At 37.1% G+C, this 20210-nt stretch overlaps 1 protein-coding gene across 1 annotated transcript in view; it reads right to left on the reverse strand.

Annotated features, from left to right (window-relative positions):
• LOC127882077 (progesterone-induced-blocking factor 1-like) overlaps positions 1-19431 on the reverse strand; it is a 31160-nt gene extending 11729 nt beyond the window's left edge. The window contains 14 exon segments of the mRNA XM_052430504.1: positions 5412-5502; positions 8345-8495; positions 10876-10929; positions 10931-10987; positions 10989-11043; positions 12464-12562; positions 13048-13173; positions 14603-14784; positions 15234-15342; positions 16141-16274; positions 17145-17264; positions 18356-18476; positions 18777-19071; positions 19074-19431. Coding sequence (XP_052286464.1) covers positions 5412-5502; positions 8345-8495; positions 10876-10929; positions 10931-10987; positions 10989-11043; positions 12464-12562; positions 13048-13173; positions 14603-14784; positions 15234-15342; positions 16141-16274; positions 17145-17264; positions 18356-18476; positions 18777-19071; positions 19074-19218 — 1739 coding nt within the window. The 5' untranslated portion in view covers positions 19219-19431.
• Between the last annotated feature and the right edge of the window lie 779 nt (positions 19432-20210).

The raw sequence follows: 20210 nt of genomic DNA on the forward strand, positions 1-20210 counted from the left end.
ATATTTGCAGCATGTGTGCGAGAAAATTCGCGCTCTTGATATCCATGCGTATTTTTAAAGATCAAAGCAATATTGACTTCACCGAAAATTTAAAGAGCCAATTTACGATCGTCTGTCAATAACATGTATCTATTTACCCAACTTAAGCCCGCCTTAAAGTGGAGCATCGTTCTGTTGGAAATCAATCTTGACCAACAAGAGCGCACGCTTTGAATGAGGGACAGCACTCACAGGCATTCAATACCTGCATTAAAAGTATGCAGACGACGCGTGACGTAATTGACATAAGTGTTTGGTTTTGTGGCAGTTTGTTGGATTTGTTAGACCTACCATTCTAATCAGACGCTACGTTGTTAACCTCCACGTTGAAATCGTGACTAGTAACTTAGAAAACTTATGAATGATGGCAACCGGGTGTAATCCTTTTGGAAATTGTGCATTGCATGCGTAATATTGTCAAAACATTTATTTGACGCTTAAAGCGTTTTAACCAATTATCTTTGAATTGATTTCACATAAATGTTAACGTTTTGTTTAATTCGCAAATGGGCATAATGAAATTAGTAATTTGAAAAATCTTCCGAATTTTAATGTTCGACGTATAATGTAAACGCGACTGGATTATGGGTAATGGATAGAGTTTGAACATGTATGCATCCATCGATCAATACGTACAATAGGGTTATATGTATCTAGGTATAAGTATTAGTTAATTTCTGTCGGAGATTTGAATAGAAAAATCTTACCCATCAGGAGAGACCTCACTATTAATTGTATCCTTGAAATTCTCTCTTAACATTTAGTTGTCCTTGAATGCTTTGAGCTTTTATGAGCACACACGTACAGCTCATCCGGAAGGTCAATAGCTGAGACTTGGATTATTGCAACTAACTTTACATTGTGGCACTTGATAATAAAGTTTCATATTGATAAATTTCCTAACCTCTTAAATTGGTCAGTTTTGCCATCACATGTCCAGTAAACAGGCTATAAATGGTGATTTTCCGTTAAAAAAAACAAACTCTAAAGCCTTGAGAAACAGGCTAAACCCATACACTCAGGACATTGAAAAGTATTAATGGCAAGCCCAAAGGACCTCTTTTGAAGCGGCCTTAGAGGCATGGAAAAGAGCTGTGCTTAGGAAATTGTTTTGACCATGAATAATTGAACTCTCCGAAGTCTATAGTGTTATTTGAAGTAAAATGTCATTGCATTCAGTTTTGACTTGTTTTGTTTATTACTGTAACTGTACGATAACAAAACTGTCTGAAAGTTTTTTTATGATTTAGGACAAATGTCTGGAAAACAATTTACCATTTAGGACACCTGTCCTGAGGAAATTGGGGCCAATCTGAAACACTGATTAAAGGCCTTTCTTACTAAATCCAAGTTTTAAAGGTTTCAGTTCTAACCCCTAGATACCTATGAGCAGCAAACAGCATAAAACATGAACAGACTGCGAGTTACTTGCAGTCAAAATTCCTTCCATAGCGTTCTTCTGCACATTCAGCTGTAAAAGTTTGAGCGAAATCAACCAAGGAGTTAGGGCAACTGAATGCACACAATGCTAGAACTATATATTATATATAATAGCAAACTACAAAGAGCTGTAAGTCTGCCAAAACTTGTTGCAGTCGAAATTCCTTTTTTAACGATTACCTACACATTAAGGTCTTTCAACTGTGAAACTTTGACAGATATTCATCTATAGTTAAAGAGGAGTTAACAATATACAATTTTGAGACTTCATATTCTACCGTGGACAAACCTACAAAGACCAAGAATTCTACCAAAAATTCCTGTCTTTAAGACCATCTTCACATTAAGGTAATTTAACTGTGAACGTTTGAGCAAGATCGCCCCATTAAAGACGAGTTAAAAACTCAAGCTTTGGGCAAAAATATTTTTTTTATATTACGACAAATGGCCATAATTCTGCCAAAAATTGTCAGGGTCCAAAATCCCTTACTCACCATCATCTTCACATTTAGGTCGTTCAACTGTGAATGTTTTAGCAAGAACCCAACAATATTTAAGGAGGAGTTCATAACACATGCTTCAAGACGCACATACAGATGGCAATTATTAATGCCTCCCAATCTGTGAAGGCACACAAATCTTTTTCTCTGTAACCAAAGTGTGCTGTACGGAATAAAAATATTCTCAAGAGGTCACCAAGAAAGTGTTTTAAAGCCATGCCCCTGTGGTAAAAAAATGGCCATGACCATGGCTAACATTTGTTTGCATCAATTCGCTACGTAATTTGAGAAACTGAATCTTGCGTATTATTGTTCACAAATGTAACACGCCCAATACGAGCCTTACCCAGGGAAAACAGGGCTTAACTCATGTACTTAGTGTCATCATATATTAGCCAGTGCGGATGACACTTTCCGTTTTTATGGTATTTTTTGTTAAAAGGAATTCTCTTCTTAGCGAAAATCCAGTTTAGACGGAAAGTGTCGTCCCCAGTTAGCCTGTGCTGGAGGCATAGGCTAATGTACGATGATACTTTATGTACGTGCATTAAGCCCTGTTTTTCTGAAAGAGTGGCTCATATATACCGTTTATATATATAGTATAAAGTGTGATAAAAGAATAATAGGTTATTAGACGTTTCTCTGTACAATACAGAGATATATTTGGACGAGCACACAGTTGGACGTCATATTGGACGAGCCGTTATGCGAGTCCAATATGACTTCTAACTGTGTGCGAGTCCAAATATATCACGTATTGTACAGTTTAAACGTCTAATAAGCTTTTTATTCTATATCCCTTTCTTCAGCTCTTTGTTTCATTTTAATTTTGATTTTAAATTGCTTTAATTGCATCTATGCTATTTTCAAGACAAGCGCCCGTGTGAGTCGATTATAGTACATTCGGATACTTTTTCTCGGTAACAGCTTTTATCGTTATAAAACAATTGCTTAGTGCACTTGTACTCAACTGTCCAATATGGAACAAGGGACAAAATTGTCACAAAACCAGGTTTTCATTGTGAAAAAAAATCTGATAAAGGGAGAAAACTCAAACTGAACTTTTGAAATGACCAAAAAAAATTAACCCCCTTTGTAATCTTTTTTTTTTTTTTAAATCTATTTTTAGTCGTGGCGACCTTGACATTGGAGATATTGACGTGATTCTTTCGTGGGACACACCGTCCCATGATGGTGAACAAATGTGCCAAATGATTTTAAAATCTCACAATGAATGACATAGTTATGGCCAGGACAAGCTCATTTATGGCCATTTTTGACCTTTGAACTCAAAGTGTGACCTTGACCTTGGAGATATCGACGTAATTATTTCGCGCGACACACCGTCCAATGATGGTGAACAAATGTGCCAAATGATTTTAAAATCTGACAATGAACGACATAGTTATGGCCCGGACAAGCTTATTCCGCCAGCCCGCCAGCCAGCCCGCCAGCCAGCCAGCCCGCCCGCATTCGCCAATCTAATAACCAGTTTTTTCCTTCGGAAAACCTGGTTAAAAAATACAGACTTTTTGGATCCAATACCGGAATATATTGGAAGGTCACGTGGTATATATGAAGAATGCCGATTGGATGAATTTATTGGATATAGAATAGATCATTTTTCTCGTCATCTACGTCATACTGTTATTCGCTACATAGGGGCATACCCTCGAAATATAAATCAACGCTAACTGTCCTTTAAAAAGACCCTTATTATTATGATATTGATATTATTATGACTCTGTAACTTGTATATGTTAATAACTTATCCCCAATGAAAGACTGCAAAAAGGTTTTATTTAGGCCCCGACTTTAATATTTCTTGGTTAACAAAACCGCCGACCCTAATTTTTGGAAAATGGGGGGAAAAAAAATTCGGAAAATCGTCTTTTTTATATATATTTTATTCCCGCCCGCACTGAAAACATGGGAAACGAGAAAAAAAACACATCCAGTTTGAGTACTGTTGCGAATAAAATCAAGTAAGTACAATCAACGATTGGTTCACAAATATTGCAGAGATCGGGATATTTTTCAATGTGACACATTATGTACATGTACCAGTCCTTTAATGGGCACTTCTCAAAATTATTTCGGGTAAAAATTACAGACAATAGGAAAATCAGCATCAGTAAAATGTCGAACCCATCAAATTTATTTCCGAGTCTGTGACGCAACTATATTGTTTAACATGTTAATTACATTAAACAAACCCGATATTATAGTAGATAAAAAAGTATTACCTTGCAATATGATAATTCGTATAAATAATCCAATAAAACACTGCCATTATTTACAATATTTATGTTTAGGAATTTTGTAAACATGTCCGCCATAGTTTATAGGAACTGTACAGAAATTTTCAAAATAGGAACAAATCGGTATATCTCGGAAAATCATTGATAAATGTATTTGTCGTTTCAATGCTAAGGGCCGAGTAATTTCGGCAAATCGGAACTCAACTTGGGTAAAACAGTAGCTCAAATTAACTGTTAAACTCCGCCTCCGTTCTCAGCAAAAGATTCAAGGGAGGAGATATGCACGTGCAATTATTAAATTGGAGGATTGCAATTGAGAAACAAACACACGATTGGTTAGGCATGTTGATTGCTAGACAAAGGAAACAAATTTTGTTGGCGCGAATTTGTCGCTTTATTGCTTCAGACAGAAAGCGGCTTTCCTTTGATGACGTCAACTGTCAATTCACAAAGACTGCACATTTTCCGAAGACTTTAACTGACTCCTTGTTTACAATTCCAGTAAAAAAAACACTTGCTAACATTAAACTATGGATTAAATTATCAAAATAAAGCAAAAGCGAAGTTGACAAATATGATTAGATTAATTTGTGCAGTAAAAATAAGACGCTTTGCATCGTAAATCAACGAGTTTCATGACAACAACAACTTAAACAAACATTACAGTGACGACGCGGGGATCGATCTACCTCGATTTTTTTTGCATGGACGATCTCATAAGTTGAGTAAGAGCAAACACATAATTTGTGTACGAGTAGTTTATCTTATAATTTATAAGATTTATGCAATGGGCATCGCATTGCGCAATGGTGCGCATCGAAGTACAGAAATGAAGCGCAGTTTTTCTTTTTAATGGGAGAAGAACGTATGTCATGTAATGGAGTGTTTAAAATTGCCTGATGTTACAAAAGGTGCTTTTAGGACTCATTTCATTTGAAGATATAGATGTGTTTCATTGCATAATTTGATTTTTGTCTCTGTGTTAATGTTATAAAAGATATGTTGTCTTTGTTCTGATGTTATTAGTATTAACTTTTTTTCCAATTTTTTTTTTTTTTCGACCGCCCGATTGACCATTTTCAAAATAATATTTGTAAACCAATAAAAAAAAAAGTCGTGGCCTAACTTAACAAAAGTTCTCCATTAAATATTTCGCAATCTGACTGCTCACCTCTGCTGGAGCCTTCGTTTGGCTGTGCTTGGTACATTGGCACCATAGCCGTACGAGAAGAGAACCTTCTCCGCTTCCTCCTCATTCTCCACTGAAAACAGAGAAACCGTGAAATGATAGCAGTAAGTCTTAAAATTGGGGATGGGAATCATATTCAAAATCTGTCTGTATTCGGATAACCGCATCCAGTGTCAGAATATGTCTGGATATCCATATACTTTTATAAATAATCTACAAACAACTACCCCCAACATCACAACACTGGGAATACGTTATCTAGCACTGTTAACACACAACTGAACAAAACAAACGTCTTAATATGATTATATGACTTATTTAAAACAATTACATGTATGTTACTTATACACAAAATATCAAAGTCGCAAAACACATTCATTAAAAAAACAACTCATAAAACTGATGCAACATTATCAAGCTAGATATTTTATATTCTTTGTACATTAAGCTTTAGAAATAAGGCACAAATAGCCTGCAGTAATCGATTAAATTCATTGTTTATTCAAATGTCAAGAAAGACACAAATTAATTTATATTGCGTTTTATTACAGGGAAAGATTGGTATTCACTAATTTAAAACAAGAGGGCCTGAAAGGCCCAAAGTCGCTCTCCTGAGATAACAAGATATTATTGGGACAAATCTTCTGACTAAGTTTCATGAAGATTGGAAAATAAATGTGGCCTCTAGAGTGTTAACAAGGTTTTAGTATAGCCATATAAGGCAAAATGCCCGCCCCCTGGCAGCCATGTTTTTCAACCTACCGACATTATTTTTGAACTCGTCCAAGATATTATCGGGATGAATCTTCTGACCACGTTTCATGAAGATCAGACAGTAAATTAGGAGTGTTAACAATATTTTACTATAGCCATATAAGGAAAAATGCCCCGCCCCTTGGAAGCTATTTTTTTTCAAGCAAACATAATTATTTTCTAACTCATTCAAGATATCATTGAGACCAATCTTCTCACCAAATTTCATGAAGATTGGACAATAAATGTGGCCTCTAGAGTGTTAACAAGGTTTTACTATAGTCATATAGAGCCATTTAATGGAAAATGCCCACACTGGTGGCCATGTTTTAACGCTACCAAAACTATTTTCGAACTCATTCAAGATATCATTGGGACAAATCTTCTGACCAAGTTTCATGACAATCGGAAAATAAATGTGACCTCTAGAGTGTTAACAAGGTTTTACTAAAGCCATATAAGGAAAATAGCCCCGCCCCTGTGGTGGCCATGTTTTTCAACGAACCAGCATCATTTTTTAACTTGTTCAAGATATTATTGGGATGAATCTTCTGACCAAGTTTCATGAAGATCAGACCTTAAATGTGGCCTCTAGAGTGTTAACAAGATTTTACCTTAGCCTTATATTGCCATATAAGGAAAAATGCCCCGTCCCTTGGCGGCCATGTTTTTCAAGCAAACGTAACCATTTTCGAACTCATCCAAGATATAATTAAGACAAATCTTCTGACCATATTTCATCAAGATAAGACAATAAATGTGGCGTCTAGAGTGTTAACAAAGTTTTACTAAAGCCATATAAGGAAAAATGCCCCGCCCCCTGGCGGCCATGTTTTTCAACCAACCGGCATCATTTTCGAACTCGTCAAAGATATTATTGGGATCAATCTTATTGGGATCAATCTTCTAAGTTTCATGAAGATTGGACAATAAATGTGGCCTCTAGAGTGTTAACAAGATTTTACTAAAGCCATATATAGCCATATAAGGAAAAATGCCCCGCCCCCTTGGCAGCCATGTTTTTCAAGCAAAGGTTGCCATTTTTTTAACTCATCCAAGATATCATTGGGACTAATCTTCTGAGCAAGTTTCATGAAGATCGGAAAATAAATGTGGCCTCTAGAGTGCTAACAAGGTTTTACTATAGCCATATAAGGAAAAATGCCCCGCCCCCTGGCAGCCATGTTTTTCAACCAACCCGCATCATTTTCAAACTCATCCAAGATGTTATAGGGATGAATCTTTTGACCAAGTTTTATGAAGATCAGACAATAAATGTGGCCTCTAGAGTGTTTAAAAAGATTTAACTATAGCCATATAAGGAAAAATGCCCCGCCCCTTGGCAGCCATGTTTTTCAAGCAAACGTAACCATTTTCGAACTCATCCAACATATCATTGAGACCAATCTTCTGACCAAATTTCATGAAGATTGGACAATAAACCTGGCCTCTAGAGAGTTAATAAGGCAAATGTTGACGCCGCACAAGGCACAACGGACGACGGACAAAGAGCGATCACAAAAGCACGTAATGCTCAGGTGAGCTAAAAATGAATGTACAGAGCATATGTTTGCTAACTGTTGCACCCGTTAAGTAAAGCCCAGTGGCCATTTGTTGTCAATTGTCGGTTAAAAATGACCGTTAAAACAAAACACGAAGGTGCAAGTAAACAATCAGCAAACTAAGCTATTTTTGCCATAATGATGGGGGATACTGTCATTGGTACCATAACAACCAGTTAATGGATTTATGATAGTCTGCAAACGATGCCTGGTGTACAGATTAACATAGAAATATACTATAAGGACCATAACTTGCATAACAAAAGGGGAAGTATCGTTTATTTTAGTATTTGGGATCCTCTTTTACTATCCGGATACTTGAACAGTATTCGGATATCCAGATATTCGGAAATTCGTTACCATCCCTACTTAAAATGCTTTTTTGGGTCACAATGAACTAATGGATAAGGTTTCTGCCTAGCGACTCGGAGCTCACTGGTTCATTCCCAACATTGAGAGAGTTCATTGAATCTCCTAAATAGGCACCAAGTACTTATTCAACCTGGAAACGGACTCGAGAGCGTTTGAATAAGCCTTCGGCTTTCTGTGACATCAAGCTAAAATACATAGGTTAAAACTAATATTTAAAACATGCCGTACCCTCAGCAGCCTGCATGACAACGTCGTCCAATTCCTTCTCCATGCGCTCATACGTCTGCAGCCTCCCCTCCCTCTCCTGTAAAGCAGACTCCAACTCAGATATACGTTTCTCCAGACCCGTCTGCTGGCCGTAGTATTCCTTGGTCAACACCTGCAGAGAGACAGGGAACCATACATTCAAAATATATATATATTTGGGTCACTAGGTCAAAGGTTAAGGTCACTGTGACCTCTAAAAACAAGAAATGTGTCCACAGGACACGGATGCCCCCAACTGTAACTTTGTCACTACATAAAGTATAACTGTGTAAACGCTTGGTAGAAGTTATTAGCTTTTTTCAAATCCTAAACGCAGATTTCGAACCTAAACGCGGACCCTAAGTTCAAGGTCAAGGTCACAGGGGTCAAAATTTGTGTGCGTATGGAAAGGCCTTGTCCATATACACATGCATGCCAAATATGAAATTGCTATCTGAAGCGACATAGAATGAGCATTTTTCGAAATCTAAACGCAAGTGTGACGGACAGACAGACGAACGGACAGTCCGATCACTATGCCCTCCTTTGAGGGCATAAAAATGTCTTAGAATATCAAAATAAATCAGAAAGCCACATAAACTAGAGAGCGGACAACATTCTTAATCCTTGAAATGCACTAAGTGACCCAGTGACCTAGTTTTGCCCCGGCATGGCCCATATTCGAACTTGACCTAGATATTGTCTTAATACAATTTCTTACCAAGTTTAGTAAGATCAGATGAAAACTACTTCAATTAGAGAGCGGACACCATGCTAAATCCTTGAAATGCACTAAGTGACCCAGTGACCTAGTTTTTGACCCGGCATGACCCATATTCGAACTTGACCTAGATATTGTCTTGATACAACTTCTGACCAAGTTTAGTAAAGATCAGATGAAAACTACTTCAATAAGAGAGCGGACACCATGCTAAATCCTTGAAATGCACTAAGTGACCCAAGACCTAGTTTTTGACCCGGCATGACCCATATTCGAACTTGACCTAGATATTGTCTGGATTCAACTTCTGACCAAGTTTGGTAAAGATCGGATGGAAACTTTTTGAATTAGAGAGCGGACACGAAGTGTGACAGACCTCCGACCGACTGACCGACCGACAGACAGTGCGAAAACTATATACCCCCTTTTCTTCGTAATGGGGCATAAAAAATGCACCCGCAGCCGAGCGTGGCACCCGTTATGCAGTGCTCTGTTAAATTAAATATAACAAATAATAACAAGAGCACCGCTTAACGGGTGCCAGTGCTCGGCTGAGGGTGCATTTTAAAAAAATGCAAGCTTGTCAGATTATTTTTTTTTAAAGGTCAGTGACCTTGACCTTTGACCTAATGACCCAAATATGGGTGTGGTGTGTAGAACTCATCAAGGTGCAGGTAATATGAAGTTTCAATGTTGTAGGTGGAAGCACTTTGATTTTAGAGCCATGTTCAAAACCTTGACAAAATGCTAAGGTTTTAGCACAACGCGGATGGCGGACGACACGACGACGGACACGACACGACAAGCTGGCTATGACAATACCTCGGGTTTTCTCCGAGCAGAGCTAATAATATATATACTCATTAAATTAATAATTGTTTATAATTTATTTCAGTACAAAATAAAATATATACACTGCAACTCCAATATATCACGGTCCGTTATATCGCGTTGTCCAATATATCGCGAATCGGCTATGGCTCCCAAAAATCTGACGTGCATAATCCCCAAATAAAATGTTTTTAATCTGAGAATTTAGTGAATTAAAATCCGTTTCAAGCTAGTATTTTTCCCTTTTTTCACCAACTTTAATCCAACATTCATAATCCAGTTTTGACCAGATTGTTTGCTTACATTGTACATCACTTTAACACATGCGTACTGCGATAAACAATAGCCCCTCTTGTCAAACATCACAGGTAATTTCCGGTGTTACCATTCTGTATTGAATTTGCTTTGAACTGCCGAAACGCACCAGTGCACACATGAAGGTGTACACAAATATAACTGTAAATGTCACACGTCAATACTGACCTATCTCAACAATCTGTGTGCGTTAGATACAGTGTAAACTACTTGCTTTTAATTGAGAGGTAAAGATCCCTCAGTTTGTCAAAATGCACTACTATTAAAACCCATGCTTCCATGCTTTTCATGAGAATGAATGACGTCATTTTGTACATGGGTCTAATTTTGTGCATGCTTTCTTGAACAATACAACTCGGCAATGTTCTTCGGATTACAAATTTAATTTGAAAATACTCACAAGGAATAATGTTTTGTGTTATACCAATGAATAACATATGGATATAACACATAATTGAATAAGGTAGGTAAATAGCGTGTTTTTAGATTGCATAACGATGCTAATGCATACATATACATGCATACATAACCTTACCAAAGTATTTAACGTGCGCCGGATATATCACGGTCGCGATCTTTGGACCCCTTCAACCGCGATATATTGGAGTTGCAGTGTAAAATATTTAGAAACAAATAGTGTGTATACCTCTGCCTTCTTGGTAAGTTTCTCCACCTCCAGCTGTGTTTCCTTGAGATTTTTTCACCGTCTCCTCGTGCACCAGTTGTAGACGCTCCAGTTCAAAAGTCTTCAGTCGGAGGGTCATTGGCTAGGTCAGACACGCGGCCATCCCCACTCAGTTGTAGGCTGCGAAGTCTGTGGAACGGGAGTTGGAAAATTGTAGGACATTGTTTAATGTGTCTGTATTTGTACTTACCGTACTTCTTCATTAGTGGAAAGGGCGAGAGTAATTTTGATTACAACAATTTCTATCTGGCAAAATTATGAGAGCTAGCAATCAGATAACCGCTTTTATTGGAGAAGCCCAAACCCGTAAATATATCCCTTATTTTTATAGTATCGGCCCTCCTCATGGAATTGTGATTTAAACGAAAAACCCTCAAGAAGTGCTGGAAAGTTTTGTGTGTTTTTTTTAATTTTTATAAATTTTAATTTATTTGATGGTATCAATGACTATTACGACGATCATTCTCATAAGTTCGGGGTGTTCATTGGAAAGTAGGTCATGTTTATTCTAGGGTGATGCTATGATTTTTAAATTACGTAACACAATTATGTTTGGATTAATAGTAGCTGCATCAAATGTTTTTAAATGCCACTTAATTTTTTATAAAATTTAACAATATTTTTAGAACAATTTTAGCAAGAATTTTGTTTTCCCATTAAGATACTATTTTTAGAACAAGCACATGCGCATAGAACAAATCTTAGAAACCAATCAGAAGGGCCGATATTATGATAACCATTTTACATGATACAAAATAGTACAGGGAGCTAATTCTAGCCAGTAATTTGTCACAACAATTCCGATTTAAATGCATTTTTCGTTATGTCAAAAATAACACTTTTAACTATAGATTGACATATAACACTTGTATGCAAGTTTTTGTATTTGTTCACTTCCAAATTTCGTATGTATTCATTAAGAGGGCCGATACTACGGATAGATATGCTAGTGAGAAGTGAAAACAAGTTTATTAATCTTAAGAAACAAGTGATGTGCTTGTGCAACACTATCTCCCCCCCCCCCATATATTTGACCTTTGATCTTAAAGGATGACCTTGACCTTTGACCACTCAAAATGAGCAGCTCCATGAGATTATACACATGCATGCCACATATCAAGGGGGGCATAAAAAGCAACAATTTTGGAATTGTATCCCAGTTAGAGGCGTTAATGCATGATTCATTTGGGAACAAAAGCTGAACAAATAAAACTAATTCAATAGATCTATAGCCTGGACAAACGTGAAACAACTGCCATCTTTTGAATCGCAGCCTTTATGAAAAGTTCAACAGTCAGAGATGAAATTAACCTTGTTTTGGTAAAACTGGGCTTAATGCAACTGTAGAGTAAATGTGGAGTCTGCACAGGCTAATAAGGTACGGACACTTTCCAACTAAAATGAATTTTTATTTAAAAGAGACTTCTTTTAAACAGAAAATCCCATAAAACTGAAGGTGGACTGCTTGAGCTAATCTGGGATGACACTTAAGGAACATGCATTAAGCCCAGTTTTCCCAGAACAAGGCTCAACTGGCTAGCAGACATACTCTTGCAGCAGCTGTTCATATTTAGTTCCGGTCTCCCTCTCAGCTATCTGGGCTCTCTCCTTCTCTGATATGGCCATGTCCCGAGCCTCTCGCAGGTTCCTAATACAAGCATCAAATAAGTCTTCGATGATCTTAGAGACAAAGCAAAATATACTTGCTAACAACTTTTTAATGTAAAAAGACCAAAGTACAAAATAGATACTTGAAGAATTGTCTTTAATTTAAAAAAAATCAAATACAAAAGATATTCAGACCTAGGGAAAAAATATTTTTTTATGGAATTGTTCATGATTTTTTTTTAATTTTTGGGATTTCTTAAATTTTTCATACAAATCTTTGTGAAACAGACCCTTACCAAATGTCAATCTTGAACTGTTTTATATGTTCGCCATTACGTAATGGATATGGATGTCCATCTAGCGATCAGAAGGTCACGGGTACGATTACCATTCTGGGAGCTTTCTCTAGATTTTTCCAAGACACCAAGCACTGGTTATAGGCCAAGAAACGGACCCGAGAGCGTTTCTATACGCCTGAGGCTTTCAATGAAATCCAGCTAAAATATAGGTTAAAAGTAAAATTACCTGTTTTCTCGTTCATACATCTCCTTGCTGCTGGTACGGAGTCGGTCAATCTCGCCATTGGTCCGCACTCGTATCTGCTCGAGCTCATCTCGCAGCTTGTTCTCATACTCAGACTTATACTGCTCTCTAATGTGTACGAAAAAATTATTTCACCCATTAAGACTCAGATACGCACATTACGCATTTGTTGTCCCTTAGAAGAAATTAAGTTTAAGGGGAGTAATATTTACAATCTCACAGTTCCCTCTATTTCTTTAAACTTTCATTATAATTAATACATCAATTCCCAAATAACCAATTGGATTAGCCATAATGTTTCTCAAAGTTACCGTGCAAAGGTAAATTTGCATTCTAAAAAAAATGTTTGTTTAACTGTAACAACATATATTTGTCCAATCATAATTATGAATAAGTCAACAAAGATTGTAAAGTTTTCAAAAGATGCTCAACATTTATTCTGAATAATATGTGAAAAATCCTTCAATTTAAATATTGAGTGATTGTTGCAATATGTCATCGTTTATTTCATGTTTTAAACAGTAAAACCAATATATGTTAAGTGCTCCAGCTAGGATTTGAAAAGGGCAGGGGGGGCTATTTTGTCAAAAGGGGAACTTTTGACGGGCAGAATTTTGTCAAAAGGGCACTTACGAGCGTGAGGGCATTTCTGGAATGCTCGCTATAGTAATTTATATGTTTTTAATAAATGTTAAAATATATTATTCCCATTGTTATTAAACCATTCAAATAAAATGTCTACAATGAGGAATAAATTAATTACATTGTAATAAGAGATTTATAAATTATAATGTCAACAACAAAAAAACATAAAAGGGCAGGGCCTCGAAAGGGCAGGCCGGGGCTTCCCAAGGGCAGTGCGAGGCGCCCTTCCATTTAGGCTTAGCTGAAGCACTGCATGTAGCATGTACTGCACTTTAAATGCTACTGCTAAAGGGGTCACAGTATTGTACAAAATGCACATCTATGTAGCACAAATTTCAATGTCTAGCTAGACATGTTTCTAAAATCACACAGTGACAGAACATCGAAGTACTTTGACAAGTTTGTTTCCAGGTAGTTCTATTGAAATTAAACAGAAATTGCATTATCTTTCCTAACTATGCTTATTAACTGCAATCTTACATATAATAACATATGAGTGAAATTAGAACTATTGGCTGTGGACATCTAGCATTGGCACTGATAGAATTTAAGTCCAGTAAGTCCTAAATCTGCAAAATTGTAAAAACAAATCACAGGAAATAAATACCAGATCAGCATCATTATCAAGTAAATAAGAGCTGTGTTTGTGAAACACAATGCCCTCTACTGTGCTCTGAAGCCATATATTGACCTTAAAGGTTGACCTTGACCTTTCACCATTCAAAATGTGCAGCTCCATGAGATTCACATGCATGCCAAATATCAAAATGCTATCTTCAATATTGCAAAAGTTATGACAGACAGTTTTGGGACAGACACACACAATGACAGACAGGCCAAAAACAATATACCCCCGATCATTCGATCCAGGGGCACAAAAAGGTGCCAGTACCTGGAGGTGACATATTTCTCGTACATCTCCTCCCGGGACCTCTTTGCGTCGTCCAGCTGTATGTTGAACTGCGCCATCTTCTCCTCCGAGAACTGGAGCCGGTTGGCAATGTCCGCTGTCTGCCGCGTGAGATAATCCTTGTCCTGCTTCAACAGGGATAGTGACTGACGCGCAGCGGACACCTGCAATAAAGGGATTTGTTGTTGTTTTTTAACAATTTTGGTATGGGGCCGCATCACTTTGGATTGGCTTAATTAACAGTGTTTTGACTAAAATTGGGAAATTGATGTTTTTGTTGTTTTGCTTGATTAATGCTCATACTTGAAAAAAACAAGAGATTGCCAAGCAATATGGTCCCCGGGCGGTGAAACATCCACCATTGTCAGTAATTTTTTATGTAGGAACAAAATGAATTGACGTGCATAATCTCCATATTGCAATCTGTCCATGTTTCAACTTTCATGAAAAATATGAAGAACTTTTAAAGTTATCGCAGGATCCAGAAAAGTGTGACAGACTGACAGACAGACTGACTGACAGACAGAATGACAGACTGACGCAAAGAGCCCAACCATAAGTCCCATCTGTATTCACCGGTAGGGGACAACAAGTATTTCAGTATGGCGAATACCTCTCTACTGAGCTCGTCTCTCTCCTTGCACACGTTCTGATGGGAGGCCTCGAGAGCGCTCAACTGTCGGTGAACATCCAGACTGTCCTTCTCCATAGTATCACGCTCGCTGTCAACATTCAGATATATGGATTAATTCTTATTAAATGATTAAATGTAGTCTGTGCAGTCTTATCAGAAACAACCTTTTCCCACTATTTGGTGTGTTTTGTTTAAATGCAATCCACTTTAGGCAGATTGCACGGCCTATTTAATGCGACACTTTCCGCACATGAATTTAACCCCATTTCTAAGGGTGAGGCTCAAACTTCAAAATGTGCACTTTTTTAGCACTTGACTGTGTCTCATTCTTGGGAGACAAAAAAACATTTGAGTCGTGCTCTATGAAGAGCAGGTTTAATGCATGTGCGTAAAGTGTTGTCCCAGATTAGCTTTTATAATATTTTTTGTTCACAGAGTCTATCTTTAGCAAAAATCCAGTTTAGGCGAAAAGTGTCGTCCCTGATTAGACTATGCGGACAGGGGTGTGATTCAACAGAGACATTATGGGAGGAAAACATTCCAACACCTTATTGATTTAACCAAAACAAAATGAAAATGAAATGAATGCTTCAGTTTTTGCAGATTCATTCATACGCCACAGACACAAATTTTAGTTTTGCATCTTTTACGACTAGACTCGTCGTCTTTTTTAACTTTTCTTTATGAATTAAATTTCAGGGAACAATGTTTTATTTTTGGTACCATCAAAATAGTCAAATTATTTTATTTAACACTTTCATGCATAAGTTTCTTAAGTTTCAACAATAATATATTAACATTACCATTGTGTATTCTTGCTTTCATCTTTGCCTTTCAAAAAGAAAAAAGAAAAACCATAATATAGATTGGATACAAAGGTTCAAACCTTTTCACCCTGTCATAGTTCTCCACTTTGTAGTTGTCTGTTTTCACCTGAGACTTGAGGTCGGCTGCAGACAGCGTCATCTTCTGAAACTTCACTCTCAGCTCACCATGGTCCCTCCTCTCCTCCTCCAGTTGCTATAAACACCCAGGGACTTCAATTGAGTTGTGTTCTGAGAAAACTGGGCATAATGCATGTGCGTAAAGTGTCGTCCCAGATTAGCCTGTGCAGTCTGCACAGGCTAATCAGGGATGACACTTTCTGCTTTTTTTTATATTTTTAGTTTGAAGGAAGTCCCTCCTTACCAAAAATCAAGTTTAGACGGAAAGTGTCGTCCCTGATTAGCCTGTGCGGACTGCACAGGCTAATCTTGGACAACACTTCACACACATGCATTATGCCCAGTTTTCTCAGAACACGGCTCAATTCAACCCTTTACCACTAAGATATGTATGTAGATGTGTTTGTAGTCTCTTAGAAAGTTATATTTAATTGAAGACCTTTCACACTAGATTCAAGTGTTCAAGGCTTTATCTACGAACATTAGATGCTGATGAGCAGCAAACAGCAGAAAACCTGAACACAAAATTGTGTACCACCACTACAATTTTAAGCACGGGGAAATGTTTGACTCCTGATTTGAAAATCTATTCAAATCTCAGCACATAAATCAAGGTTCAGTGGTTTTTTTTCACCGTTTTGGAAATGGGGCTGGGTCCCCTTGGATTGCGAAATTTTGATTAAAATTGGGAAATTAGTGTTGTTGTTTTGCTAAAAAAAAAAATGCTTCAAAATTGAGAATACATATGTTTTCAGTATTATATTTACTAAGGTTAACTTGTATGGGAGATGAACACAATATTGGGATCTAAAAAAGAATGGTTTTTTATTGTTCCATTGGTAATTTTTAGCTGTCCATTGGGAAAGGGGCCGATTACTGGACCCGATTTTGAATGAAAAAAAGTACTGATACCATAATCAAATGCCAAGAATTAAGTTTCCTGTACCTCTTGCAGCTCAATCACCTGCTTGGACTGAGCTTTATCAGTGTCTTCTAATGTCTTGACTTTCAGACGAAGTTGTTCTATTTCAGTCTCCAGTGGTCTAGTCCTTTCAAACAGACGAACCTGCAGACATTTTGAAAATTTGTAGGATTAACAAAAATTGAGTAACAGGCATATAAATCAAATTCAAAATGGAACAGCAAATTTTATGGAAAAGTGAGTGATCATAAAGCATTTTTTATTGGGAATAATGCGTTATTTTAACACCATGTTATATGAGAAACACTAATTTCTATTAAATGTGTACTGATATTCACATTTTATTTCATTTTGTACAATTCTTGTCAATCAAGCTAAGCAGTTTTTTTAGTCGCTGAAAAGTGATGCTTTAATAAGATCTATAATAATTAATTATCATGTCCAAGAAGTACCAAAAGTTACAGAGATCAGGGCTTGCGCTGCCATTCGCCTAATTAGCAAATGGCTACAAATAAGCAAATTTGGCTACATCTTTTTCTTCATAAAACCTCATAAGATCACCAAAATAAAAATAAGTATACTGTCTTAAGGTAATTTTGGCTCAATTTTTTTTCTCCAGCCAATGGGAGCCCTGAATAGATATTTGTAAAACGTGTCCTCAGTCTGCCCCCCTTCCCCAAACTTGCTTTGAACATGTTATCATGGGTATTAATGGTACTCAAACAGACCTTCACCTATAACATTTTACAATACAAGCCACTGTGACCATGACCTTTAACCTGCTGACCTTTCTTTCATCCTATGTAACCAGCCTATCAATTTGGATGATGTTAGGTCAAATGGTTTTCAAGTTTTTGTACAGAAACAACACGGTCCCGACCAAACAACCAACAGATGCAAAGCAATATACCCAAGCTTTTTCTTCTTGAACTAAAATAATGTACACCTCTTTTTTTAGAAAACTATTCTCAATGGCATAATGGACATGCATAGTGTCATCTCAGATTAGCCTGTGCATTCCAAACAGGCACATCAGGGACAAAACTTTCTATTTTTTAAGGTAGCTTTTGTTTTAAGGTAGCCTCTTTTTAGCCCAAATTAAGTTGATGTGGAAAATTTCGTCCCTGTTTAGCCTTTGTGGACTGCACAGGCTAATCTGGGATTACATTTTACACCCATACACTGAGCCCAGTTTTGTGAGAACCAGGCTCATATTGTTAGTAAATTTTTCATACCGCTACATAATCCCTGAGTGACAGGTCATCATCAGTTGTTGTTTTAAGCTCAAAAAACTTCTCCTCTGTGAGGTCTAAATCTCTTAGCGTCCTCCGCACATTACCAGCTTTCTCTTGCAACCTTAAATATTACAAATTATTGAAATGATTTTAAACAAAAAGGAATTATTTTATAAAGATAATTATTGATATTATACAGCTAAATCTTTAAGAAGAAGCAATAAAAATATTAGATTAAATATGTATTTATTACATAAAAATTGGATCCTGATTTTCTTTCTATTAACAAAGAATTAAGGGTTGGTTGGGTTATCAGAAACAACCTTTTATTCGAGCATTAAATTGCAGCAATGTTTGCAATGAATTTTCATTCATGTTGATATTAAAACAGAAATGAAGATAATGCATTAAAGTAGCATGCCTCTCATTTGTTGCTTCTAACTGTTTCTGTTTTTGTCTCACTTCCTCCAACTCAGACTTGATCAGCTCCTGCCTCCGGCGCGATTCTTCTTGTTGAATGGTCAACTGTGATTCTAGACGTGCCTGCAATATCTGTTTCTGGTGTCTTTCATCATTCAGGTGTTCTTCTAAATCATCGACTCTCTGCAGATACTCGGCTTTCATGTTCTCGATCTGCAGATGCTTCTGCGACAACTCAATTCGCACCAGCTGAAGATCATGGGAAAGCTGTTTGCGCTCGATAAGCTGCCTCGTTATTTAGATTTCTTCTCTTTTCTGTCTCCATGAGTCTCAGTTCTGTCTGGTGACAGAGTCAAGTCAGTGGGAACAGACGTTTCGAATCCGCTGCTGAAATCCTCGGATTCAAATTCGTCGAACGCATTTGACAGATCTCTGGCTGCCATATTTGAAGCTTTTATTTACCGATAACAACCAATGTTTTACTAATAAAATTTACACATACATAAAAAGTCTTTTTTATTTTTACTGACATGCATTAAAACTGACTGTGACACCTGATAATACAAGAAATGAGGGGTTTAGAATTTCAAATTTTCGTGCTGCAACTTGCTGTCGGTGCGAATACAAACATAATCTCGTTGTAATCGTCCGGTTTAGTAATCGAACCCAACGCAAATGTACATGGAAGTTGCACTTTAATATAGTTTTGTAGTTGCGCGAGGGTTCCAAGTCGAGTGGTTGAAAATAAAAAAAAATAAAAAAATCGCTAATAATATCGCATCATCCAATAATATAGCGATGTAACGAATTTCAAAACAAATAAAATGAAATTCTCAGTATCATATTTAATCAAGACGGCGGTCTTTAACTCGTAAGCGTGTTTGTAACAAAGGCCAGTAATTTTCACTAATTGTTTACTATATAAATTAACGAAAACTTAAGGTTCAAACTTGCTTATATGTGTGAACAATCAACTGTTCATACCCCGATATGCAAATGATAATATAGGGCGAACGAACTCAGGGCGAACGGACCCAGGGCGAACGTGTAAATAGGGCGAACGGACCCGATACCTTTATAAATGACAATTGGTTTTTAAAGGGATCTTTTCATGTTTTGGTAAATTGACAAAATAAAAAAAAAATGTTTTAGATTCGCAAATTTTCGTTTCAGTTACGATATTACAGTGAAAAATCCTCAGCCCCGACGGGCGATTGAACCCGCGACCTTCAGGGTATTAGCCAGATACTAGAACCGCGTCGCTAAAGAGCTAGCCCAACTGCAAAGCTGTTGCGAGTGACCTTATTTCACTACCCCCCCCCCCACACCACCCTTACTGTTTCTGTTGTTGTCGTTATATTCTGCGATACTACGAGTATTGCTTATATAAAGTATCAAATACATCACTCATGGTATGAGCACGAATGCCGAGTGG

This window comes from Dreissena polymorpha, chromosome 5, assembly GCF_020536995.1.
Source record: "Dreissena polymorpha isolate Duluth1 chromosome 5, UMN_Dpol_1.0, whole genome shotgun sequence".
NCBI classification, from domain to species: domain Eukaryota; kingdom Metazoa; phylum Mollusca; class Bivalvia; order Myida; family Dreissenidae; genus Dreissena; species Dreissena polymorpha.